General features: G+C 61.2%; 3 protein-coding genes across 4 annotated transcripts; 1 reads left to right on the top strand and 2 right to left on the bottom strand.

Moving 5' to 3' along the window:
* The first annotated feature begins 23 nt into the window (after positions 1–23).
* On the top strand, positions 24–8,083 carry SGSH (N-sulfoglucosamine sulfohydrolase). The gene is made up of 8 exons (XM_067547219.1): positions 24–190; positions 567–727; positions 1,069–1,174; positions 2,736–2,886; positions 3,217–3,373; positions 3,673–3,754; positions 3,932–4,135; positions 5,007–8,083. Exons 1-8 carry the CDS (start codon positions 91–93, stop codon positions 5,564–5,566), a joined length of 1,521 nt encoding a protein of 506 aa, XP_067403320.1. The 5' UTR covers positions 24–90; the 3' UTR covers positions 5,567–8,083.
* LOC137152550 (caspase recruitment domain-containing protein 14-like) lies at positions 6,887–9,667 on the bottom strand. The gene is made up of 5 exons (XM_067547220.1): positions 9,528–9,667; positions 9,056–9,229; positions 8,526–8,638; positions 7,804–7,919; positions 6,887–7,094 (listed from the first exon to the last, which is right to left on the bottom strand). The coding sequence occupies exons 2-5, from the start codon at positions 9,183–9,185 to the stop codon at positions 6,887–6,889; spliced, it is 567 nt and encodes a 188-aa protein (XP_067403321.1). The 5' UTR covers positions 9,186–9,229; positions 9,528–9,667.
* On the bottom strand, positions 9,212–24,293 carry LOC137152548 (caspase recruitment domain-containing protein 14-like). Of its 2 annotated transcripts, XM_067547216.1 has the most exons (18): positions 23,979–24,293; positions 23,091–23,845; positions 21,232–21,451; positions 20,259–20,396; positions 19,195–19,520; positions 17,451–17,621; positions 17,136–17,255; positions 16,627–16,752; positions 15,982–16,140; positions 15,683–15,811; positions 15,275–15,411; positions 14,860–14,954; positions 14,257–14,302; positions 12,927–13,116; positions 11,520–11,646; positions 10,888–11,125; positions 10,115–10,178; positions 9,212–9,699 (listed from the first exon to the last, which is right to left on the bottom strand). In XM_067547216.1, exons 3-18 carry the CDS (start codon positions 21,440–21,442, stop codon positions 9,574–9,576), a joined length of 2,403 nt encoding a protein of 800 aa, XP_067403317.1. In that variant the 5' UTR covers positions 21,443–21,451; positions 23,091–23,845; positions 23,979–24,293; the 3' UTR covers positions 9,212–9,573. The 2 variants fall into 2 exon arrangements, with proteins under 2 accessions (XP_067403317.1, XP_067403318.1); XM_067547217.1 differs by lacking the exons at positions 9,212–9,699; positions 10,115–10,178 and having other exon boundaries at positions 10,884–11,125.
* Positions 24,294–25,431: the final 1,138 nt, after the last annotated feature.

Here is a 25,431-nt window from a genome sequence, read left to right as displayed (position 1 = left end):
CCCGCCCGGGGCGGAGCCGGAGCCGGAGCCGGAGCCGAGGAGGACGCGGCGGCCCTGCTGGGAGGGGCCCGGGCCGGGCTGCAAGTCGCCATGGGCCTCGGCTGGCGGCTGCTGCTGCTACTGCTCGCCCTGCCGCTGGCCGGGGCCGGCCGGGATCGGGGCCGAGCCCGCAACGTGCTGCTCATCGTGGGTGAGCTCCCGGGCCGAGACTGCTGCAGCCGGGGGGGGGGAAGGGAACCAGCCCTGCACGGGCCGGGCTTGAACTCGGGAGCATCGGCCTCCGCCCGGCGCTCGAGGACAGTGACCAGCCCTGCACGGGCCGGGCTTGAACTCGGGACCTGACTCGGGAGCATCGGCCCCCGCCCGGCGCTCGAGGACCGTGTCCCCCCCGCGGCCCCCGGCTCGTTCACCTCTCGGTGGAGCAGCTGGGGGCACGAATGCCCCCCCTTCCAATGCCAGTCACAGCCACCCTGGCCCGGGGGTGTCAGAGCCCCTGCAGTCGGGCCGCCCCCCGAGCTGCCCCCCCCAGCTCACACAGCCTGCTCTGCTCTGCTCCCGCTGCACAGCGGACGATGGCGGCTTTGAGAGCGGCGCCTACAACAACTCCGCCATCCAGACTCCCCACCTGGACGCCTTGGCCAGGCGCAGCCTCGTCTTCCAGAACGCCTTCACCTCCGTCAGCAGCTGCTCCCCCAGCAGGGCCAGCATCCTGACCGGCTTACCGCAGGTAGGGCCTGCCCCACACACCGGGGGGACTGGTTCTGCTGCCTAGAGCCGCCAGAGGCTGGTTCCTATCCCCATTTATAATCATCCCTCACCCCAGCTCCGCTCCTCCTTCCCCCTGACCCAGGCTCATCCAGGCTCGTTCCCTGCAGTCCTGTCTCTGGGGTTTTCTCCACGGCTCAAGCAGTGGGTCTTCCCCCACTTTCCCTAGATGGACTGTTGCCCAGGCCTAGTGTCTGGTGGCTCATGGCTACTGAAGATAGACATGGTTTGGCTCTGCAGGGGGCGGGTGCAGGGACAGGCGCTCCTGGCCCCTTCGTCTCACTGTTGGTCTCTGGTTTGCAGCACCAAAATGGGATGTATGGGCTGCATCAGGACATGCACCATTTCAACTCCTTCGACAAGGTGCAAAGTCTTCCCCTGCTGCTCAGCCGGGCACATATCCGGACAGGTAAACAGCCAGGGAGTGTGCAAAAATCCCTCTTCTCCCCTTTCCTTTCCACATCCCATCCAGGCTTTTGAGAGCTGGGCAGTTAAATGAGTGTCTAAGATACTGCCCTACCAGCCAAGTTGCATTAAGTCCTTCACTGGGATTTCTAATTAAAAATTAAAACATCAAACATTTAGTTTACTCTTCAGACACACACCCACCCCCCTTCTACTCTCTCACTTTCCCACCCCCTGTGGTTTGATTTAAATCAAAGCCATTGAAATCACCACTTTAATCATTATTTACATCAGCAAGCAGGAAACCTTGATTTAAATCATCAGTTTTAATCTTGCTTTGTGTTTCTACTTTTCATATTTTTCTAAAGAAAGTTTGATTGTTGGTGGCTGGTAACCATTCAAACATGTTGATCTGCGGTTAAATACGCAGTCTTTACATTACATATGGTGCTTCATTTCACTCATCAGGAGGATGCGCGATATCTAAACACATTTACTTAAGCAATTATACAGTTTAACTTAACTTATTCAGATGCTTAATTTTTACATGTTTACTACTTTAGAAAATGGTGACTGATATTTCTTACTTACTAGGTGATGATTAATTTTTTCTTGTGATTTGTGTCAATTGGTTTAGATGGAAATTCAAAGTCAATTAAAAATCCACAAAAGCAGCATTTTAATATTTTTAATAGTTAAATAAAACTACCTTAAATATGCCAAATACATAAAGAAAAAAGCTTATCAAAGTACGTTTTGCATTTAAAACTAACAGATGTATTAAATAAAGTATTATCTGCACTTCGTGAATTGAAGTGATTGTTTCTGCTCACCACTATCTTTGGGATTTTAGAACTAGTAGAGCTCATCCCCTCCTCTTTCAACTCCCAGTTGGTTCCTTAACTGTGAATGAATCAGTCACTGAACAGATCCAGTTGAATAAACTGAAATGAAGAAAATATTCCCTTTGCACTGGCAGAAGAGGCTAATGCTGACAAAAGCAGGATTCACCCCTCAGCCAACTCTGGTTCCTGGTACTTGGCCAGGGGCTTCTCCGAGTTCAGTGGTTTGACTTTTTAAAAAAACTTCAGCAGCAAACTGTGCTGCTTAATGCTAATTTTTTAACTTAATTTAAATTATTGTAATAGACGGTAAGTTTAGGCCTTAGCATAGGTTGTGATAGTTTCAAATTTAATTTTAAATAGTTTATTTTGTCATTTAAGCCTGTACTTAATTTAAATTTAAAAAAATCCAATTTTTAATTTTTTTTTTTTTAAATCCTCAATGTTTATCCACCCTGCTCTCCCCACCCTCCCCAGTGGGTCGCTGACTCTGCATTTTAGCCTGGAACGGTCATTTTCACTTCCGTGTCCAGAGAAGCCTTTGGCACCTGCAAGCCAGCTGTGGCTGTGCGAGGGCGTATTTCCCTGCTGCCTCAAGCATCAAAGCAGGGCAATCGCTCACCACTCCCCGCGGCACCATGGAAAGAGCAAAGCAGCATCCTCTGCTCTCACTGCCAGCTCCCGTTTTGACTCCTGCCGGGCTGGGCTCTGTTTCTCCCGCAGGGATAATTGGGAAGAAGCATGTTGGGCCGAAGATGGTGTACCCCTTTGATTACGCGTACACGGAGGAGAACAGCTCCGTGCTGCAGGTGGGCAGAAACATCACCCGGATCAAACTGCTCGTCCGGAAATTCCTGCAGAGCCAGGGCGAGAGGTGAGGCCCTGGATGGTCAGGCCCATGCCCAGGCTGGGGTGAGGATTCCATCAGGGCTCATCGCGTGGGCCCGCCGGGGCTCCATGGGAACCAGCTGGGAAGGCTTGTTTTCAAATCCCAGCTCCCCACCAGCGAAATGAGTGGACTTGTCCCTGTGCAGGTAGCCCCAGGCTGTGATTAGAGCCAGCTGGTGGCCGTGAGCGAGCGTTGTCGCTGGGTCTGGATGGCGGCCCCGGGCTGGGGTGAGGATTGGGGTCCATCCAGCCTGTGCTGTCAGCCTCTCCCGCTCCCACGCCCGGCAGCCACACGCTCTCCTCTCGGCATTCCCAGGCCTTTCTTCCTGTACGTCGCCTTCCACGACCCCCATCGCTGCGGCCACTCCCAGCCCCGGTACGGGGCCTTCTGCGAGAAGTTCGGCAATGGGGAGAGCGGAATGGGTTGGATCCCCGACTGGAAGCCCCAGCCCTACAGCCCAGAGCACGTGCAGGTAGGACAAGGCCACGCAGAACCAGCTCCCCCCGCTGCAGGCCACGGCTGGGCTGCCGAGCGGGGAAGAGGCTCCTGCTTGCAGACCCCAGCCCTTCCCCCGCTGCAAGGAGTAACGCGGGGGTGGGGTGGGGCTAGGAGGGGAGCAGTCCTGCGCGAGGAGGCAACGCATGGTCCATAGTCACTGAGCAGGGGCTGTCCTCAGCTCAGCGCTGCCGGCTGCTCTTCTCCCCTCCTTCCCCCCCCGGCTCTCCGAGCAGCCAGTGCTTAGCAGCTGCTGCTTTTCCTCTCTCCCCGCAGCTCCCCTACTTCGTTCCAGACACTCCGGCCGCCCGCGCGGACCTGGCCGCCCAGTACACAACAATTGGGCGCATGGACCAAGGCAGGTACCAGCTGTGGCCGGGCAATGGGACTCGAGGGCCTGAGCCTGCAGTGCAGGGCCTTGCTGGGTGAGACGAGTCCATCCATCCTCAGCCGGGGTGGAGGACGCCCTCCCGCTGGGCGACGGTCCAGGTGCCCCCCAGCAGCTGCCCAGCTCTGCTCTTCTGTCCACACGCAGGGATCGGGCTGGTCCTGGAGGAGCTGAGCAGCGCCGGCTTCCGCAACACCACGCTGGTGATTTACACCTCCGACAACGGCATCCCTTTCCCCAGCGGCAGGACCAACCTGTACTGGTCCGGCGCTGCTGAGCCCCTGCTGGTCTCCTCCCCCGAACACACCGAGCGCTGGGGGCAGGTCAGCCCGGCTTACGCCAGCCTGTTGGGTAAGATGGGGCGCATTCTCGCCGTGGCCTAGGCAGGGGCTGGGGTCATTGGGGAGCTGGCTTTGGGGGCCCCGTACAGTGCAGGAAGCAGCAGCGCTGTGTAGAGCGATGCCAAATCACGTGCGCCCCAGCTGCTTTCCCATGCCCTGTGCTCTGACATCACAGGGGGGCAAGGCCGGGGCTGAATCCCTTGCTCCAGAGCCCAGCAGGTGACCCTCTTCCCCCTGGATGGGTTTGCTCATCTTTCAGAAAGAGCGTGAGCCCTGTAATCTCCAATGCCGGGGAAGAGGAGGAAGGAGTCTGGCCTCACCCCCACTGAGAGCATGAAGGTGCCCTGCCCTCGAGACAGACTGGGACACCTCCAGGGAGAGGGGATTGTGGGATAGCTGGATAGCCCCATGGATGCCCTGGGCTGGTCCCAATTGCAGGGGCTCCCAGGCCAGCAGAGGACAATGGCTCAGGGCTACAGCAAGGTGGGCAGGTCAGTGCAAGAAGGATGCCATGAGGAAATGGGTTTGAAGGAGAGAGGGGCAGTGGGGCAGAAAGCAGGGGGCGTTCCCAGCACAGGGGGGAGCCAGAGCAAAGGCGTGGGGCTGAGAGTGAAAGAGACAAAAGAGCAGTGAGGAGGGAGGCCGGGGAGCCTTTCCTCCAGCAGCATGTGCCGGCGTCTGACCCTCCCTGGCTGCCCTCCAGGAATGGCAGGGACTAGAAGGGAGCATGTACCACTCCTGCAGTGCCCAGGGCCGGTCCCCGAGGGGTCTCAGCTCCACCCTCCTGCTGGGTTCTGCCCCCTCCTCTCTTGGGGGCCGAGTCTCTTTTCAGTGGCTGTTCTGCCCCAATTGCAGGTGTCGCCCCCTTTTCCCCTCTCCAGATCTCACGCCCACCATCCTGGACTGGTTCGCCATCCCCTATCCCAGCTACAGCATCTTCAGCACCAAAATGGTCCAGCTCACGGGAAAATCGCTCCTGCCAGCCCTGGTGTCGGAGCAGCCCTGGATCATGTCATTCAGCAGCCAGAGCCTCCACGAGGTCACCATGTACTACCCCATGCGGGCTCTCCACTACCAGCAGTTCCGCCTCATCCACAACCTCAACTTCAAGATGCCTTTCCCTATCGACCAGGACTTCTACGTCTCACCAACCTTCCAGGACCTGCTCAACCGGACCAGCGCCGGGCAGCCGACCCATTGGAACAAGACCCTGCACCAGTACTATTACAGGGAGCGCTGGGAGTTGTTTGACCAGAGCCGCGATCCCACCGAGAGCCAGAATCTGGCCTCTGACTCCCGCTACGCTGAGGTCTTGGAGCTGCTCAAAGCCCGTCTGTTGAAGTGGCAGTGGGACACTGATGACCCTTGGGTGTGTTCCCCAGACGGCGTCTTGGAGGATAAACAGAGCCCCCAGTGCCAGCCACTTCACAATGAACTGTGAGTCACCACCTCACCCTGCCGGAGTCCTGTTTGCACTCCTGCCCCAGCCCTCCCCCAGGGTCCTGCCTGGCCAGTGCCCCCTCCCCAAATTCTGATCCAGGCCCAGAACAGCCGTCTGGGCTCTGCCAAATGAGACATCAAGTGCCTGAACCTGCAGCTCCAGGGTCCGCAGCGCGACGCTGCAGTCGCCCCAGAGCTCCGTCCACGCTCTGTCTCGCACAAGGTGGGGTAGCAAACCAAGATGGGCTGGTTCCACTCCCCCATTCACACAACGGGCCTGTGCTGTGTGTGTCAAAACAGCGTCTGCCCCTGGACTCAAACGGGACATTTTCCTCCTCATGGGTCTAATCGCACCTGGCAACAGGCAGCGCTGGAGCTGCAGCCTGCCAGAGAGCTGTAAAATAAACGATCTCAATCTAGTCGCTAGGCAGAGACGTTCTCAGCTTACCAGCTCTGTCCGGCCGGGTGTGAGCTGTGCTGATGCCACTTTTCCCAGGGTAGCTCTTTGAGCTGCAACAGCACCTCCTGCAGGTGTAGGTTGGGACTGGTGTCGCTGTGCGCGCCCCCCTTGCGGGGCTCCCGCCCCATTTGCTATGGAGTCTGCAGCTAGCCAGAGTGGCTGTGAGCCCCTCTCCTAGGGCTGCTACATTTATTTAGGGTCACCACCTAAGTAAGCGCAGGAGGGGTCAGTGAACGCCCAGCGAGGGTCGGTGACCAGGTTTAATTTAGCACAACGTACAGACTGTACAGTCTCTGGAATGTGCACCCCCTGCTCAGTACTGGATGCCGGATACCCGCAGGGCTCCGGGTGCGCACAGGGATCCAGAGGAAGCTGGGATACCCAGTACAGCGAGGCAGCCCGGTGTGAGCAGCCGCAGACAGGGAGACCGTCACCGCAGGGGTCACAGCAAGGTTGGCAAGTAGCCGCTCCCTCCCTGCGCAGGCAGGTTGGTGAGTGCACTTCTGAGCAGGGCGTGCGAGCTAGGAGAACCCAGGGAGGTGGCCCAGGGGCCGGGCAGAGGCTGTCCTGGCCAGCACCAGGGACCACTGCCAGCCAGCTGCCCTTTCACACCATGATGGGTGGGATTAAAACCAGACTTGGGCGCGCTCAGAACTACGTGACTGTTTCTCTGCCGCCTGAGGCAAAGACCAGCGGGGCAGGTGGGGGGCTCCCCCAGCGCTCTCACAGTCCGTTAGCCTTTCAGGGAAGCGGGTCTTTTCAAATCTCCCTCTCCCCACAGCCCAATCCAAACTTGGGGGTGATAGCTGCAGAGTTGCCAAGGTGACGGTTCCCCCCCACCCTAGCCTGTCTCCAGGAAGATCAGAGAAGGTCTTGTTCTATCCACACGGTTTTCTTCTGCTCGTCGGCGACGGCTGCTCGCACGGAGCTGACCAGGACATCCGTGTCGCTCCAGGTGTGCGGGGCGATGGTGCCATACAGGCAGGGCACTTGCTCCAGCTGGGCCTCCTCGCGCCGGACACAGTCCAGAAGTTGCTCCTCGGTCGCTCCAAGGCGCTGCAGAGCCTTCCTGAAACACAGCCAGCGGGAGCCCCAGTGAGGGGAGGCGCTGACCCGCGCGACCAGCCCAAAGCCAGCGAGGGCCGGGAGAGGGCGTGGATGACCCCTCCGAGCCAGGATTGCACTCAGTGTCCAGGGGCTAGCGAAGGGGATGGAGTCAGGACTCCTGGGTTCTGTGCCTACCTCCTGCTGGGAAGCGTGGTTTAGTGACTGTGCAATACACACAACTCCCAGCCTCCTGGCTTCTAGTCCCGGCTCTGGCACTGACGCACCAAGTGAGCGTCCGCAGTTTACCTTGCATGCTCAGGTTGCCCTTCTGTAAGATGAGGACGATACCTGACCTGGGGCCGTGCTGTGAGTCCCCCAGAGAAACGGCTGGAGAGGCCAAAGGGTTATTGTCCTAGGCCCCTGGTGTGGGCACCGCCCGGGCACACACATATACCCCTGTGCTCAGCAGTGGGGAGGGACTCACCCCCGCCATGCTGCTGCGCGCTATTAGAACGTCTTTACATAATTCACTGGTGCAGCAATCCACGTGGGGCAGCGGGTGGCCCCTTCACGTCCCCTCCCCTGGGTACACGGAGACAGCGGCACAAGGCATGCAGGGTGGGGCAGGCCCAGCTCCTCATTCCCCAGAGCCATGGCAGCCTCCTGTAAGCAGGACACGTTTACCGGCGGGGGCCCCGGAGGCCGTCTCTGCCCAGCGTGCTGCTACGTACTTGAGTTTCTTGGCGTTCTTCTCGTTGATGGAGACGAGGAGGAGGATGGGGTAGATCCCCATAGCGTGCAGGGCTCGCACGCTCGTCAGCCCCAAGTCCAGCAGCTGGTGCACGTTCTAGAGGGAGCCGGGGAGAGAACAAGAGGGGCTCACCCCAAGCGGGCACGCTGCACGTGGAAGGGACAGGAGCCCGCCGGGGCTGGGGTTGCTGGTGCCCCAACAGGCTCCGGCAAGAGCCGAAGAGGCTGCAGCCAGGATTGAATGACAGAGTCCATTAACGTGCTCTGGGTACAGAACCGGCTTCTCTGCTCCCCATCGTGGGAGCTGCAGGCCCAGGGATTCATGGACGGATGGATGGACACAGATGCACAGCGGGGTAGCGGGGAGCTGTAGCAGGCCTCTGTGCAGCATCTGTCCCAGCTGCTCCTACCCCAGCACAGGGCAGGTGCCCCTCCTACCCGGCTCCCCGCGGGCCCCGCAACTCTGCCCCTGCAGCCCTGGGGGGGTGGGGGATGCAGGTGACAAACCAATTGACCAGCTGCACGTTCGAGACCAGAAACCCGTCCCTCTCCTCCCGTCCTTGCCCGCTGCATGCTGCCAGGTTCTGGCTTCCCTTTCGGGCAAGCGGCCGAGGCCTCGGCTAGTCTGAGCCGACGGTGCCCATCTCATTCCCCCCCGTTGGCCCAGGGCCCCAATCTGCTGCCCCAGCCCCACGCCTCTCACCTTCTCCATCAGCAGCTGCAGCCCCTGGCGTGTGGCACCGCAGCTGTTCAGCTCTCCCTTTCCCTGGGCGAAGCTGCCCTTCTGGGCCACGCGTTCAACCTCACGCAGCAGTTCTGGGGCAGAAACGAGAGGAGAGACGGTGCCAAGTAACGTGCCCGCGTCTGCTTCACAGGGCCTGGCCTCAAGGGGTCCCCCCTCCCCTTATGCCACCTCAGGGGGGTGGGCCTGGGGGGGGTGGCCATGGAGGGGGAGAGAATCACCCAGCAAAGCAGCGCTGGCTCCTGCTGTGAGAGCGTCAGCGCAGCCGGGCTGTGAACTCAGAGCACGGACGGGGGGATCAGCCTGCTTCTGCTGCTGGGGACGGAGGGAGCTGGCTAGCGGAGAGGCAGCTCTGAATGCCGCCAGCCCTGGCCCCTGGCTCCCGGCCCCTGCAGGAGCACGCGGGATGGGCACGTTGCAGTCAGCCTCGTCATGGCAGGAGGCGGGCACGGCCGGCTGTCCGACACCGAGAGGATGTGGCCGGGACGTACCTGACGGGCATTTTTCAAAGCCCTTGTTGACGCACAGCTTGTCCCTCAGGATCTTCCCCAGCAGCGTGGGCACAAAGAGGACGGGGCGCAGCTGGGCCGGCTTGTGGGGTCTCACCAGCGTGTATGGCATCAGCGTGAAGCAGCTCCCTGCCTGCAGGCAGATCCGGGGGCAAGCTGGGTGGGCACACAGGGAACAGCAGGACAGTCAGATGAACCCAGGGCGTGGAAGCCCAGCTAACAGGGAGCAGCAGGGCTGGGGGACAGGCTGGGGAGGCTGGTTTTCCAATCAGCCTCCTGGCAGCTGGCACCCAGGGCCGCGGATCAGCAATGGGAATGCAGCTGGAGCACAGTGGGGCCCTGATCCCAGCTGACAGCTGCAGCCAGAACAATCCAGCCTGGGCCCCTTCTCCACCAACGCCAGAGCCCGGTGGGGCCCGGCTGGATTTCCAGGGGCGCTAACGCAGGGATTCACCTGGCCAGCCCCAGGAATCCGGCGCTGGGATCTCCGCCCGCTCTAGCTAACTGAACGCACCGTCTGGCTTGCTGGGGTCGTAGATGTTACAGTCGACGGCCGACCACAGAGGGTTGATCTTGCTCTTGTCTGTGCTGATGATCCTCACCAGCTTTTGCTGCCCCCCTGAAGACTGCAGGTCGGAGAGGAAAGGCCTCGCGTTAGACCCCGTGGACACAGAGCAGCCCCCTTCCCCGCCCCGGTGAGGTGCCAGCCCGGGCACCAGTGTTCAGCAGCTGCCTGACTGGCTAGACACTGGTCTCACCGATGCACCAAATGGTTGCTTGCCACATGCCAAGCCCTCCCATCTAGTGCCAGCCCCGCAGACACCACCCAGCCCACGGCGTGGCACTAACCCCCACCCCTGGGAAGCCCCAGGCCTGCTGCCTGTGGTCCAGCACTGACACGGCTGTTCCATTCCTCTTCCACAGCTGCAGCGCCTCTGCGGGCCCCCGCTCAGGTCAGAGGAGACAAAGTGCGCATCTCCCCAGGGATTCTGCACCCAGAGGCCTCCACGCAGCATCCCCTGCTCCCCGAAGCTCTGTTACCTTACGAGCAGCCGTGGTCTGCTGGGCCATGTCCTGGATAAGGGCAATGAGGAGCTGCTGAGCCCTAGAGAGCGGGAGAAGCCAATCAGACGGTGTAAGGCAGCGGAGTGGTTTGCGAGAGGTGGGGTTAGCTAGCCAGGTAAGGGGGCAGGGACCTAAACCAGGAACCCTTCCCATGCAGGCAGAGCCTCCGCAGCCACACGCACATGGCTATAAAAGGGTCACTGACTTGGAGCCAAAAAAAGGCATCGAAGAGTCCAGGACACAAGCAGGAAGCTGGCCAGGCTGGGCCTCTCTAGGAGGGAGCCTGGAAGCACATGGGCACGTCTGTGCCATGCTAGGAAGGGGCATTAAATGCCCTGAGAAATCAGACCCGTTTTAGCATTCATCTGGGGCTGCAGGCAGCTCTGAGGTTTCAATGGGCTGCAGTCCCCCAGCGCTGGGACACGTCCGCCCGGTGAGCCCAGCACAGCCCTGCCCGTGGTGTGTGGAGGGTGGGGGGAAGGGAAAGGTCTCTTATCTGTGGCTGGGCCACAGCTGGCAATGCCCAGGAGGAGCCGTGCCAGGCTATCACGCTGTGCCGTGCCGCTACCACATGGACACAACTGCGAGGCGCGGTGCCAGACGAGGGAAATTCTCCTCGCGGGCTCCTGGCTGCCTGGGACCATGCCACCCCCCCGGCAGGGCGGTGCTGTTTGAAGGGGGCTGTCCAGGCAGCCGCTCTGCCACCTGGGAGCAGGCTACACCCTGGCTCAGCTGCACAGGCAACTCACTGGTAGTAGTTGGGAATAATGCCCTCGGCCACGTCCCTCATGCTGTGTGCGTTCACCCGGGCGGCACGCCACTGGCTTCGGCCCTGGAACACGGTGTCTGTGACGTGCAGGATGTCATTGCACTTCACCTGCAGCTCCCCCGCTGCCTTCCTTTCCAGGGCCAGGTTGGCCCGGATGTAGAATGAGTCGCCCGAGGTCACCACCTGGTTTTCCAGGTCGCTCACCAGCTTCTTGTAACCTGGAGAGCAAGAGGGGAGGGCAGCAGGGCGGGGAAGATGGGCAGCAAGGAGGTCCCGAGGACAGGCATGGGGCCAGGAAGGGGATACAGCAGGAGGGACTGGGGCCGACGGGAAGGGATGACCGTGCGGGGGAACTGCAGCAGAAAGGGGTGCAGTGCGGTGGGGTGAGGGGATGTGCTGATGGGAAGGAAGTACAGCGGCAACTGCCTCCGAGAGCCTCTTGGAAGAAGGCTGCAGCCCCTGCCCAGTTCATGTAGCCAGGAGGAGCCAGCGACTGCACGAAGACAGGCCGAGGAGCAGCTCTGGCACCGAGCTGAGCAGCCTCGGGCATTCCTGGCCGGTCCCGGGGATGAGCCTGCGTGGACAAGCGGGGAGGGGGAAAAGGGCCCTTACCCTCCATGTTGGCTCTGACAGACAAACAGCAAAAGCCATTCACCCTCTTCAGGACCCAAAGCGCCTCCTCCAGGGTTGCGTCTTCCAGGATGGCCTTGAACGCTGGGTCTATGACCTCATAATCCACCTGCAGCGAGACAGACGGGCAGGGCTTAGCACAAAGAACCATCACCTGGAGCCTCCTCCGACCTGACGCCGTGGGAGAGAGGCACATCTGGGGAGACCGAATGTCCCCATCTGCTCCCCAGCACCCTGGAGGGGCAGGGCTGGGACTCAGGGTCATGGGGGCGGAGGCAGGGGCCTGGCTATTCGGGAGTGGATTGGAAGCACAGAATGGTCTAGCAGGACTCTTGCATGCAGCCTGTGCCATTAGGCACCAAACCCTGCCAGCTCCAAGGCAGGCACCAGATATCCTGGGTACACTCAGTCTGTTCGCTGGGGTCTGGACAGCAGCCCCGCGAGTGCAGTGACCAGAGACACTCACAAGCGTCTGACATGTTAACATCACACTCGCTGCCCCCCACCCCAGGAGGGGCACTTGGCGGCTGCCCTGCAGCTCTCCCCACCCCGTCGGGCAAGCGGTGGAAAGCCATCTGCTGCTGCCCTGGAACTGCAGGGCCTGCTGGAGGGGAGGGATGAGGAGGCCTTGGCTGGAGTCTGCATCCGGCTCTGGGCACCAGCTTTAAGAAACGTGGACACTGGCGAGAGTCCAGAGGAGAGCAACAAACGATCCAAGGTGTAGCAAACCCGCCCTAGGAGGCCAGGTCAAAACCGGGGCTTGTTTCGTCGAGAAGAGCAGGCTGAGGGGGGCCTGCTAACAGTCCTCAGGAGTGTGAAGGGCTGGTCTACAGAGGACAGGAGCCGTTGTTCTCCATGTCCGCTGAAAGTAGGACACGAAAGGACGGGTTTAATCTGCAGCCAGGCAGATCTGGGTTAGCTATCAGGAAAACCTCCCAGCCGTAAGGCGAGCGAAGCCCTGGAACGGGTTCTAGGGAGGCTGCAGGATCCCCCTCACTGAAGGTTTCTAAGAACAGGTGAGAGACACGCCTGCAGGGACGCTCCAGCTGTACCCAGCCCTGCCCCAGGGCGGGTGGATGAACTACATGGGCTCTGGAGGGCTCTTCCAGCCCAACATCTTTACGGTTCTATGCCTGTACCTGCCCAAAATGGAATTCAGCCAGGACAGGAGGCCCAAACACCCACATTCTAGCAAGACCACTTGGGGCAGGGTCCGGGCTTGGCACCCATCCGAGGATCAGCGCTTTCAGCAACTCAGCGCCCTGGTGCCGCATGGTTCGGGCACTCGTCCTGGGCGCTCGCTCAGGGTGACGTGACGTCAGACCGCGCGAGGGAATGACGGGCTGAGAGGGGGAGAGAGAAGGCGGGAGGCCCAGACCAGCCCCTTACCACCATGATCTGGTTGCCTGGGGACAACGACATCTCGTCGGCAGCTGAGCCAGGAGCGACCGTGTGAATGAAGATGCCCGTCTGGTTCCCCCCGACGATGCTGATCTGCTCCAGCAGGGCATTGCCGTGGAAGGCAACGGTGGTGATGCGGCTCAGAATCCGCCGGGCGGGCCGCCGCCGAATGGGCATGCTGGGGAGGGAGCGAAACATTGCAGGTGAAGCAGTGGAAACAGCCACTTCCACGCACCCGCTGCTTGCGACCCCTCCTCCAGCCCGCACCACCCCCCTCCTCTACTCTTACTACCTTGCAGGGCTTCACACCAAGGGCCCAGCTCCCCACCTCAACCGGCCACACCAGCCGCTCAGATAGCCCCCCTCCGTGCTAAACACAGGGCAGGGTGATGGCCACGGACCAGAGAGAGCCAGAGGCAAAGCTTAATTTGTGCGGAGGTTTGCCAGGGCTCAGCCCAGGAACCCCTTTTGTCAATGGCGTTTCGCAATGCGCCAAGCGTGCAACGGCGTGCAAGGCGTGACCTCACACGTACGACGGGGCGAGGTCACACTGGGCAAAGGACGCCGTTTCCTTTACAGATTGAGCGCTGGCTACAGGGCCGTCCCTCTGCAGGCCTGACGCCGCCAAGGAACTTCCACACCCCAGCCTGCAGCTGCCCTCCCCGTTAGCTCGGAGGTGCAGTCTGGGGTGACTCCAGGTCTCGACACGCGTGCGTCGAACTGAAGCTTCTTGGATCAAGAGACAGCGTTGCATGCTGAGATCTGTGACCTCCACTGGCTGCCCCTCAGAAGCGAAGGGGAGAGAAACCACAGCCAGCTCCAGCTGATGAGAGGTGGATGTGGCCCCGGCCAAGTGACCATTGCATGCCTGCCTTAGACAAGCCCCAGTCCTGGGGAGGACGAAAGGGTGTCTACGTAAACAAAACTGCAGCGAGCTGGGGCGTGACCCCTGTGCGCTCGTTGTGTTCGTGTGCACCCTGCTCCCAGGCGTTTGCAGTTTGTCAGAGCACTTCCATTTCATCCTCTCTGACACAGGGCGAGCTCACAGGCAGCCGCAGACTCTGCCCAGCGCGAGGGGGAGAGCGGCACCCCGGCTGTTGGCCAGAGAGCTGCGCAAGGAGAGCTCGTGGCGTGAAATGTGAATGCTAGAAACGCAACAGGGGCTCTGCCCAGGGACAGCTGCTTCTTCAGAGCCGCATGCCCAGGAGTTCTCCCCAAGACCCCAGGGATGGAGCCCACGTGCTGCTTTATTCCAGGCTCCCATAGGCAGAGAGACCCCCCCGGATGGGATACAGAACGTGGAAAGAGCATGCCGTACCTCTCAGAGGCAGACGGGTCTACGTCGAGCAGCCGGGAGTTGCCATCTGGAAGGAAGGACAGTTTGAACCAGTGGAGGCAAAGGGACGAGCTTCCCCCACTTAGGGAGGATGAAGAAAATCCCTGAAACGGGCCCCTTACCCCAGCAGTTCCCCTCTGCTCCCCGCCCCAAGGCGTGCAGCGTGCGGCGCCCTCTCTGCAGCTGGCAGCCCTGGGCAGCAGGCAGGGTCCATGGTTAGCAATGCACACGTTTGGCTGGGGAGCCCAGAGATCAGCTGTCATCCAGCCTGCTGCACCGGGCACAGATACGGCCCCCGGAGCCTCCGGCATCCATCTGCTGGATCCCTTGTGGTGACGGCCCCTGGGCTGGGAGGGCAGGGCCTGCTCTGGAGCAGCCGTTCCCAGACTGCGGCTCACGGTCGCCTTGCTAGCGCCTCGTCCGTGGGGAGTGGGGGAAGGGGTAGAGGTGACAGGCAGGGCGAAGTCGCCAGACACTCCGCTTCCCATGCAAACAAGGCGTTTGGGTCGTGCCCCTGGGTCACGCAAGCCGACAGCCGAGTCTGCACCCAGCTGCTTGTTGCCAGCAGGGAAAGGAAACACCCACCGTCCTTCTCCACCATCTCGTACTCCACGTCGGACGACTCCGCCTTGTCCCACAGCACGAGACTGAAATCCTCCTCCAGGAACTCCTGGGAGCTGCTGCTGGGGACAGGAGAAAGGGGATGAGGCAGCTCAGCCTGTGCAGAAGAGAAGATCTCGTCCCTCCCACGTCGTCCAGCAGCTCCAGGGCACATCTGCCCCACAGCTGGAGAGACAGGGGAGCCGCATGGCCCCCGCAGCCAGCCTGGCACATGGGGGCAACGGCACCTCCTCACGGCTGCCAGGCAGAAGGCCCTGCAGCACGAGCAACCCTCCCCCTCCCCACCCAACAAGCTACTTGCTGCTCGGACCGGTGCAAACCAAGGCTGCAGCACGTGTCCTCAGATGGCTCCGAGGAGGAAGCCTCCGTGCAGCATTACCTCCTGGAGAAGGAGCTCTCCAGGCAGTCCTGCGTGGCTCTCTTCTGCAGCGACAGCTTGCAGGGCGGGATAGGGCTGCAGGACCGGAAACTCTCTGGCAGCTCCTGGCTTAGCCTCATGCTGAAATCTGCGGCCAGCTGCAGAAGAAGGAGCCAGGTGGTGTGAACGGCCATGGCTAACCCCTCTGCTCATCCCCATCCCAGTCACCCAGAGCCGGGAGTGGCCAGACAAGGAAGGTCCTGCCCTCCCCCCAGCGTACGGCTTTGTGGGCTCTGCCCTCTCGCTGCCGTCACTGCTGAGAGGGGAGCCGCAGGGTGACACAGCCTCCCTGGGGGGGGTGCCATGCTGCCCCCCTGGGCTGGGTGGGAAGAGAGGCAGGGCTGGGGCGGACAAGAAGGGGCTCCGCACCTCGGAGACGCTCAGGAGGCTGCACTGGCTGTCGTCCCCGGGGCCGATGGCATGCCTGCGCACCAGCCGCTGCTTCCTCTTCAGCCGCTGCTCCCCAGGCTCCAGGCTCGTGAGGCCTTCCCCCTTCGCCTGCGGAGCAAGCAAACGGCACCGAGAACGGGTCAGAGAGGCCCACGCGGGGCAGGTGTTACCAGACGCGCTGACGGGGGGATCCCAGCTTGTGCCCTTCACACAGCACCTGCTGGATTTCACAGCACCAAGAGCCCCCCATGAGCTGGGCCAGGGCCCCGTCCTCTCACCCCATGTGCCCCGCTGCCCAGCTCCGCCTGCTGCTGTCTGGCCTGCTTCCTCAGCTCACAGTTCTGGTCCGTCAGCTCAAACACCTTCCTGCGGAGGGAATCCTTCTCCAGCAGGTTCTGGGAGATCTCCAGCTGGGCCGCGTCCCTGGCGCCGTATGCCTGGGGGGATGAACACACGTCAGGGACAGAGCACAGCTGGCAGGGGCGGGGCAGACACTGAGGGTGTAGCCGGGGCACAAAACACGAGACACTGGCTCAGGGCTGCTCCGCCTCACAGAGAAATGGGGGCAGTGTGGAGGCCGTGGCTACGAGCAATGGGCACCGGGGCTAACCAGCTACCACACAGCCCCGCGGCGCGACGGGGAGGAGCCATGGCCACTGGCCTCCAATTAACATAGCCACAAGGCCAGTGAGCTGCCGAATCTCTGTTCGCGGTAGAATGAGGAGGGATCCCAAGGCTGACGGAGACCATGGTGATCACGCAGTCTGACCCCCCGTGTAACACCCCTAAATAAGTCTCTGCACTTGTCGCCGGTCGTGCAGCACCAGGGTCTGAGCCAGGGAGTTACACGTGCAATCTGCCGCTCCCTGGCAAAGAAAGGCCTGCACCCGCCCCCAGCCAGGTGGGGCGGGACCCCCGGGTACCTGATCTCGCTCCTTCTGCAGCTCCGCCACTTGCACCTGGAAGGCACTGATTTTCTCCTTGTAGATCTCACAATCCACCTTCATTTTGTGGCACTCGATCAGGGTGTGCTCCTTCTCCTCCCAGTACTGCAGGGAAACACAGACAGACAGACAGACAAGCAGCAGGGTCGGGAGGGCGCCAGCAAAGGGGATAGGTTGTCCTGCACGGAGGGACAAGGATCCTGTACCTGGTCTCTCTAGGTTACCTGCAGCTTGCTGGCTCCCCGGGGCAGGAGTCCCATACCGTGTGCCGGGGCAGGGGTTTCACCCACGCGGTTAGTGGGGCCAGGCATTAGACCAGGAAGGTCAGCCAGAAGATGACGCCCCCAGATGGAGAAAAGGAGGCTGGGAGACGACGCCCTCCTCCATAAACCGAGGGTTTGTCTTTGGCCCGCTCTCCCGTTCAGACGCGATTCTCTCCCTCTTCTCCCCCCGGCACGTTACCAATGAGCAGCCCCGGCAGCGCTGACCTGCTTGCGCTGATTCTCCGCCATCACAGCCCGCTCCCGCAGCGAATGGATGCGATCCAGGAGCTCCTTTTTGCCCTCCAGAGCCTCATCCAGGTTCTGCTCCAGTATATCCTTCTGCACCTGGCCAAGTAACACTGAGCGCTTAGCACAGGGACCCCAGGGCTAGGAACCGGGCCGCTGCCCGGGCAGCTGTGCGCTTCCAGGCTGGACCCAGGGGATCTGCCTCCAGCAAACCCAGGGAGCAACCCTGTTCCCGCAGTGCACCCGGGGCTGCCTGACTGCCCAGAGGAGGGAGCTGGGAAGGGGTCGGCTTACCAGGCTGAACGTCTCGAGCTCCACCAGTGACCTGAGCTTCTCGTTTTCCTCCCGCAGTCGCAGCAGCTCTTCCGCCTGTGGCTGCAGGCCGCTGGTCATGCGCAGGGACCTCTCCCTCTCGCAATAGGACTCCACCCTGGCTCGCTGCAGCTCCTGCTTCATCAGATACAGCTGACAGAGGAGAGAGCGCACAGGTCCCCAGCGTTACACTCCGCTACATCCTGCCCCTTAAACTGAGCCTGCCGTTTCCTCTAGAACCCAGCTGCTCACGTGGGAAATGCCGTGGTTCTTGCGCACCCAATATGGGAACACAACTGTGGACCATGTTCTGGAACCTGCCGTCAGTGTTAACGTGGGCTTCTCAACACGGTGTAAACTGCTGAAAGGAGCAGACTGGTCTGGTTTGTTCTAGAACATAAACCCCTTGGACTTTGGAACATGGGCCCGTGTTCTAGAGTGTGGCACACAGCTCGGTCTAGAACCCAGAATTCTGCATTAGCTCTGTAATCGAGGCTAGATCATTCACTCTAGGACACAGCCCTTCCCCCTTCACTTTAGGGCACGAACGCCAGCCTTTGCTCTAGACTGCCGTCTTCTCCCTCGGACACAGACCGTTTCATAAAGTGCTGACGCAGGGAGGAAAGCGACTCTGAGCCAGAAATGTCAAGAAGACTCCTCTGCGGGTTTTGTCAGCACGGCTGTTACTAGGGTGACTTCAGGTTCAAGGAGCGAAACACAGGGCGTATCCCACCTCTCCTGAGCGTTTGCTAGGTCCCTTGACACCTGTCTTAGGGTTGCCAATTGTGGTTGGACATTTCATCACATGACATAATCTTTAATTCAGATTAATCTTTAATTCCCGAAGGACGCTCCTGGAGGGCTGGCATCCCATGGCAATCCTGCTCTACGGGCAGCAACAGCCCATCCGCACCTGCTTTTTTGCTTAGTTTAATGTTGTGTTAATTTTCCAAGGATCGAAGCAGTAACTGCTGCAAAAGACACAACACGTCCAAGAGCCGCGTGTGGAATTCCGGTAAGAGAACACACTCCGCCCTGACCCCCGGGAGCCAGAGCAGAGCACCGGCCCAGGAGAAACCCCCACACCGCAGCAGGGTGAGGCCCCTGACGGAAACAAAGAGAAAAGGGAATCCCAATTCACACCCCCGGAGGCCTGGGGGGGCAAGCCAGGGTCACCCTCCTATGTGCAAACTGGCAAGGTGCTCCACAGCCCCAGGCCTTCCTCATGCATCATCAAGGTGGGGCCGAGAACAGGTAGCCAGGAGCACTGGCCCCGTCATTAACTCGCTCTAAGGCAGCACGCGGCAGGGTTGGAGAAGGGGAGGGTGGGAACGGAGAGCTAGGATCCCTCCAGCCCTGCCTGTTAGGGATCCTGGAGAAGACGGGCTGGCGCATACACTGTGCCCTGGAGACTGGTTTGGTAGGGGACAGGTGGGTCTGGACGCTGAGACCGACAGAAACTCATAACATGGAATTAATGAGGAAGAGCCTATGGGTCCCGGGGGCCTCCCTATCCCTGAGCCACGGCTAGCCGGTCCCGCCCCGTTCGGGAAGCCAGCTATTTACCTGCAGGACTGCTGCGGGCAGTTGACGTGCCTGACATCAGCAAGGGCTACGGGATGAAAAGCTAACCCAGCCAGCGGGGCCCGAGAAAGCCCATGGCAGGCAGGGGCTGCCCTGATAAAGTCCCCGAAGCCTCCCCCGAGCGGCGTGGGTCCGTGCGTACCTCCTCTTGCAGGCCCTGGCTCCGTGTGATGGCCAGGTCCTTCTCCTGCAGGGCGCTGGTGTAGTGCATGGACAGGTTGTACATCTCGTCCTTCAGCTTCAGCACCTCGTGGAAATGGGAGCTGACCTCCCTCTTCATGCGGCTGTGCTCTGCCTCCAGGCCCCTCAGACGCTTGTTCTGGGCCTCCAGCTGGGACGCGCTGTCCTTCAGCTGGCGGCAGTGGTGCAGCAGAGACACCTTCTGGTGCTTCTCCTGGGTCAGCTCCTCCTGCAAGCTGTTCACCGCCTTGGCCAGGCACTCCGTCAGCTTGGAGCTTTCAATCAGGCCTGCGGCGAGGAGGAGCCCAGCTCAGGCCTGCGTGGACCAGCAGTGAGTTTCCTGGCCCGCTCCCCTTCCTCATACTCCAGAGCTCCCGCACGCCAAGCGCTTCCGAGCCGGCTCGGAGCCACAGCCCCCTGCTCACCCCCCATCGGCCCCGGCTCACTAATCACCGTGTACATGTCACACCGACGCTCCCAAACACCCGACCCGGGCTCTGCCCGCCCCCGCCATGGTGCTCCCCTCGGGCAGGGAGAGCAGACAGACGTCCCGTCCCCGGCAGAGCGACATAAGCCGGCTGTGGAGCGTTGCTGTTGTGAATGGTTTGTGCTGTGGTAGAGCTGGCACGATCAAAGCTCGGTGCCCCGCCGCGCTGGGTGCTGTACGTGTGTGTGATGAAAAGACGGGACCTTTTCAACAATGCCTAGTGCTCACTCCTCAACCCTGCCCTGCCCCGTCCCACCCGGGGCGTTGCAATAGTAGCACAGGCATTTTGTGGGCACAGTATTCCACCTCCTACCCTCCACGGGGTGATCTTGTGGCCTGTGTCCAAGCCAGGCCATGACTACAATTGCAACGCTGTGGGTGGAACAAGTCGACTCCGGCCCATGCACCAGGGCAGCAGAAAAATGGCTGCTGGCGAGCTAGGAAACAATTTCCCGCTCCGGTGAAAACCCGGCCTCCTCTGCGGGGCCCTTCACATCCGCCCTGACTCAGAGATGGCCCTGGCTAGGTGGGAGACTCACCACTGAAGTTGTTGAGGTCGATGGAGGGCTCCAGGCCAGTTATCAGGGTGTAAGTGTCGGGGTTGTGAAGTTTCAAGCTTTCCAGGAAGGCCAGGGCTCCGTTCTTCCCCCGAGTTTTCAGAAGATCCAACATGTGCCCTAGAGATGGGTTAGAAAAACACAGGCTCCTTGACCCAGGGCCGAACAGGACCCCGAGCGGCCCTAGAACCAGCTCCGAGAGCTGAGCCGTGGACACGCAGCCCCGGAAAGGCCCTGTTTCTGGCTCCAGCTGGTGTCTGGCTGGGCTGATGGCCTGCCTGGCTCTGCAGCTCTCTCCGGGATGGTCCCAGGTCTATCTCAAACCCGCACTGCGCGAGCCCTCGTTCGTACGTCAGCTGACCCAGCGTAAGGGAAAACACAACAAACAACCAGATCAAGGCCAGTTGCACACGGGTCCCGTGGCGGGGGGAATTTCTTCCCGTGGCGGCTCGCAGGCACCAGCCGTGCACCTGTCCCTAGCACGCTGCGCACTCCCCAGGGACAGCGAGTGCATGGAAACCTGGATCATGTAGAGAGCCCGGTCTGCAGCACTGCCGGCCTCACGCCTGCCGGGACAAGCGTTAGTGCCCCAGCCAGAGCTGCCGGAGGGCCACTGCCAATATACGTGGGCAGCAGGCCCCGTCGCACGCCCCGGAGGCGTCTCAGCAATCGCCTGGCTGCAGCCGTCTCCAGGAGCACGGGCAGCAAACCCAGGGCTGCGGTACGTGCACTGCCAGGCAGCAGCCCAGGGCTGGCCCCAGTCGCCTGCTCTCCATGGGAAGAGGGACGCGGCGGTGTGTGCAGAACCTGGGGGAACGGCCAGTCTCCCCTTGTCAAAGGGACCCTCAGCAGCAGGGTAAGGGTCAGGGCTTAGCAGCTGTGCGGGGGATCCCAGCCAACCCTCTTCCACAAGCAGCAGCAGCTCCAAGATGGGGCTCTCGGCCCGAACACGCACCCACTCTCATGGCGCTGTTTGTGAACTGGGGGCCGTGCAGGACCTCCTCCTCATCCAGCTGGTCCAGGACCTTGGCCTGGCGCAGGTAGGGCGTGAGCCGGTTCGGGCAGGTGCTGCGCACGATCCGGTACCGATGGCTCTCCAGAATCTCCCAGAGCTGTTCCTCATCCAGGTCCCGGAGTTCCATGTCTGCCAGGCAAGAGACTGCCATAGCCGGCGCCTAGCGGGGCAGAGGAGGGAGGCAGGTAATACAAAGACGGGAGACACGGGCGAAGAGACGAGAGAAGCTGGTGACAGGCCAGGCCGGGCCCTGGAGGGCAAGTTACGGTTTGCCTCTCAGCCGTGGCTGAGAAGCGGCCGCCATCAAAGACCTACTCCCTGGGCTCTCCAAGCGCTCACGAAACATCTCCTGGGGCGCCCAGCGAGTCCTCCAGCAAAACCAGGGCAAGCCAGCCCTGACCTGCCTGCTAGTTCTGAGACCCAGGAAGGGGCCCACACCCAGCCGCCTCACTCTCCGGCGGAGGGCACCTTGCAAGCTAGCGATGCCCACAAATGCAGGGCAGCAGCACAGCTGCAGGGAGACAGCCTGCCCCGCTCTCAGCCCGGCTCTTCGCTCTTTAAACTCACAGCGCCCTTGGCCGTGGGAGGCAGCAGCAGCGTTGCAGCAGGGCTCCACGCTGGGCCTTCTCCTGGTTCCTCATTCCAGAAATATCTGGGCTGGGAGGCAGGAGTCTCGGCTCGCTCCTGGAAGCGGCTGCCTCTGCCGCCCAGCCGCGATAAGAGCCCCTGGCGTAAGCGTTTGTTTTGCTCTGCGTTGCAGCCAACAGCCTTCAGGCTGGGGGTGTCCTGGGGAGGTGTGTGTGTGTGTATACGTGTGCACAGACGTGCACGCACCAGTGGGCGCACACCCTCGGGGCTTGCACACACAGGGCACTTTACAGACATGAATCAACTCTCTCCCCCCCAAGCCTGCCCCATATTTAGTCAGTGGCCCGAGCGTCCCAAGGACACAGCATGAGACAAATGCTGCAGCGCTGCCCCGCAGGTGAGACGGCCCCGGAGCCCCCTGCTGCGGCCTCAGCATCTCATCAAGGCAACCAGGAAATTAGCAGCTTGTTTCCTCCACTGTAGCCAACTGAAGCCAGCCTCTGCCGCAGGGTGAGGGCAGCGTCCCCCGCTGAGGACGGGCTGTGGGGTGGGGTGAGGGAAGCACAGCCGGGCACGGGGGGGGGGAGGAGTGACTGGAACAAAAGCTGCCAGGCAGACACTTTGCAGCTGGCTCTGGACAGGCTGGGGGCAGGAGGGGCTCCAGTTAGAACAGCAGCTGGGGGGAGGGCTGGGAGTTAAAGGGACGGCAGGGGACAAGGGATTGGCCCCTCCAGCCCCTGGCTGTGGCAGTGAGACACAGGCTGGGCTGCGAGGTAGGGCCGTTAGTTCCCGGACCGCGAGAGCCGCAGCCGCACCAGGCTCAGGGCTGACGCACTGGGCCTGGGAGCCAGGACAGCGGGCCTGGACGCAGCTCTGCCCCCGGCTCCCCAGCCGACCTTGGACCCATCACTTGGCCTCTCTGGGCCTTCATTGTGTCCCAGCCCCCCTGTATGGGAGAAAGACGCCCACGCCCCAGGGGGTGTGAAGGGCTATGGGGAGCGGGGCTGGAAGGGGAAGGGTCTCTCCTCCCGGGCGGGACGCTCTGGCCCCAGGGAGGGAGGCAGCGTCCCTCGTGTCCTGCACGGACTCCGCCATTCCAGCTGCTGCCACCCCCGTGAACTTTCAGAGCGAAGCGGCCCCCAGTCACCAGCCTCCCTCCCACCTCAGCGCCAGGCAAGGAAATGCAGACGCCAGCCGGCTGGCAGCCCTACCTGTCCCGGCCGATGCTCCGCGCTGAGCTCTGGGGCTGTGCTCCCGGACGACAGCAGCAGCGAGCGAGGCGAGAGGAAGAGTCAGCCGCAAAGCTGGTTTGTCAAGGGAGCTGGGCCTGCCTCCCGGGAAGATGAGGCATTTGCCCGTTCCCAGCAGCCGGCAGGCCCCGCCACTGTTTCCTCCTAGGCAAGCCAGCAGAGTGTCAATCCAACCTGCCAGCGGGGATGAGGGGTCCCTGGCCTGCCAGCATGGCCAGGAGCTGACGGAGGGCTCCGCGAAGGTTCTCCACCGAGCCTGCAGCGCTGTGATTTCAAGGGTCAGAGATGGGGGCGGGGGTGAAATTAGCAGGGGCCCTGGATCCGTAGATCAATCAGGAGCAGAGAAGGGACGCCTGCCGGACCGGACCGCCCCCGCTACGGGAATAGGCAGCACCATGGCAGCGGGGATTCAGGCAGGACAAGCGCCAGGTGGTGCTGATCCACTTCGGTGGGAAAACTCGCCCCATGCCTACACCTGGCCAGACCTAGCTGCATTAACAGAGCCAGGAGAAGCTCCCGCAGCTTGTGTCCCCAGCCCCCCTGGTCCCTGCTGTGCACTCAGCCCCGACCCGCTGAACAAAGCACAGTGGGAGGGGCGGGGGGAAGGGGGTGATCGAGCCCTTTGAGCTCCGAGCCCCTGAGCCTGCTTCTGGCCGAGAGCTTGGAAAACGCCAGCACTCGCGGGGTTAAGGACAGGAGTCTCGGCTTTGCTGCACCTGTGGGCGACATGGCAGGTTATTACTCAGGTTATATCCCCCTTGGGCATTGCCGGGGCACGGCCACGTCTCACCCCCCACAGCTGTGGGGCTGGGACTTGCACCACCACTTTTTTTTTTTAAACGGACTTACAAAAACATTCCTCTTTGCGGAGAGCTCCCTCGGTGCCGGAGCCCAGGGGGCTGGGTTTCCAGGACGGCCCCAGCCCCTTCCCCTCGCTGCGCTTGTCCATGCACCTGGGCCTGCTGCCCCTTCAGCTCCGCTCAGCGGCTGCTACAGGCAGAGAGCTTGCGTCACAGCATGCGTGCAGGTGCTGGCACCCGGCCTGGGCCAGGCCACGCACCCCACCCTCGACACCACCGTGAAACTGACTCTGCCCAGGAAACCACCAGGTGAGAGCGGCTTCTCTGCTCTGCCTCAGAGAGGAATCAGACAGGAACCCAGGGCTGCCATTAGCGGTACATTCACACCTTGCTCAATGGGGCCCCCACCTGGCCAAGGCATCTCAGCTCTACCCCACCGCCGCCGCCATTCAGAGGCACAGAAGCTGTAGCCGGAAACTTGACTTCCAAGTCACCGACTCCCTTCTTCTCTCTGCACCTCACTCCTGGGCCAGAGAGAGTGTGGGTTTGTTTAACCAAAGCAGCCCACCGCGAAGAGCAGCAGTGACAGGCTCTTCCAGCCATCCTTGCCCTAACATGGGGAAATCCCAGGCAGGTGGGGAAATGCCAGTTGGCAACATCTGCCCATCCCAAGAGCTGCTCCTCCCACTGAGGAGTAAGGGCGGATCAAGCCACTTACTGGAAATACCGGGTTGCGACAGACAAAACAAAACAGGCAGCACCGTGCCCGGCCGGAACTGGTGCCAGTGACCCAAGAATAACACAGGCACCCACGCTGCTCGGTGAAACCTGTCAGAAGAGACCCAGAGTGACAGGTTACCTTCCCAGCGAGACAGTAATGCCTGTCCTGGCACCTCGGGGCAGTCGTTTAGGACCTGGTGAGCATGGCCACGGGCAGGGTCCATGGAGTTGCTATTGGGGAACAAGGTCTGTTGGCCGTGGATTTTATCCTGGGCCAACGCAAGTTTCATTGGGCTTCACTCCAGCCTCTCTCCCCTACTTCTGTAGCTCAGCCGAGCATTTCCTGCTGCCCAGCTGGAGAAGTCTTTGCCCTCCCCCTAGGAAAGAGCCGGATAGCAGGGATGAAGGCAATCGGGGTCTCTAGAAATGACTAGTAAGCGGGAAGAGAGAGGAGACTCCAGCTCTGGGGGTTTTGAGTGAAACTATCTACAGCAGGTAAAGAATCTCTGAAAATCTAGGGCAGGAGTCCAAAAAGCCCTAGAGAGAGAGAAAGGTTGTGAGTTTCTTTTACATTCTTTACAAGGCCAGCTGCAGGAAGTTCACTGGGTCCATAGGAAGCATTCTGGGGCCAGACGGCACGTGCTCTGCTGCACCGTTGGCAGAGGCGGGGGTGCTGTTTGTTCAGTGATCTCATTTTTATTAACTGGTTAGGAATCATTCAGGCAAATATTCCTGTTATTCCATCCCCCTCCTAGCCAATGGCATAGCCACGGGTGGGCGTG

This window comes from Emydura macquarii, unplaced genomic scaffold (assembly GCF_026122565.2).
Source record: "Emydura macquarii macquarii isolate MOO-44397 ecotype Brisbane River unplaced genomic scaffold, CSIRO-AGI_Emac_v2 contig_1230, whole genome shotgun sequence".
Classification (NCBI taxonomy): Eukaryota; Metazoa; Chordata; order Testudines; family Chelidae; genus Emydura; species Emydura macquarii.
The sequence above is the reverse complement of the archived record's forward strand: the minus strand, read 5'-3'. Positions and strand labels throughout refer to the sequence as shown.

Coding starts and splice junctions, on each gene's coding strand:
- SGSH (XM_067547219.1), top strand. CDS start 91: ATGGGCCTCGGCTGGCGGCTGCTGCTGCTACTGCTCGCCCTGCCGCTG. Junction 728..1,068: donor TCCTGACCGGCTTACCGCAG/GTAGGGCCTGCC, acceptor TCTGGTTTGCAG/CACCAAAATGGGATGTATGG. Junction 3,374..3,672: donor ACAGCCCAGAGCACGTGCAG/GTAGGACAAGGC, acceptor CTCTCCCCGCAG/CTCCCCTACTTCGTTCCAGA.
- LOC137152550 (XM_067547220.1), bottom strand. CDS start 9,185: ATGCCATACACGCTGGTGAGACCCCACAAGCCGGCCCAGCTGCGCCCC. Junction 8,639..9,055: donor CTTTGAAAAATGCCCGTCAG/GTACGTCCCGGC, acceptor TTTCTGCCCCAG/AACTGCTGCGTGAGGTTGAA. Junction 7,920..8,525: donor TGCAGCTGCTGATGGAGAAG/GTGAGAGGCGTG, acceptor GGCTCCCTCTAG/AACGTGCACCAGCTGCTGGA.
- LOC137152548 (XM_067547216.1), bottom strand. CDS start 21,442: ATGGCAGTCTCTTGCCTGGCAGACATGGAACTCCGGGACCTGGATGAG. Junction 15,812..15,981: donor TGGGCAGCGGGGCACATGGG/GTGAGAGGACGG, acceptor CTTGCTCCGCAG/GCGAAGGGGGAAGGCCTCAC. Junction 15,412..15,682: donor GCCTCCTGAGCGTCTCCGAG/GTGCGGAGCCCC, acceptor CTTCTTCTGCAG/CTGGCCGCAGATTTCAGCAT.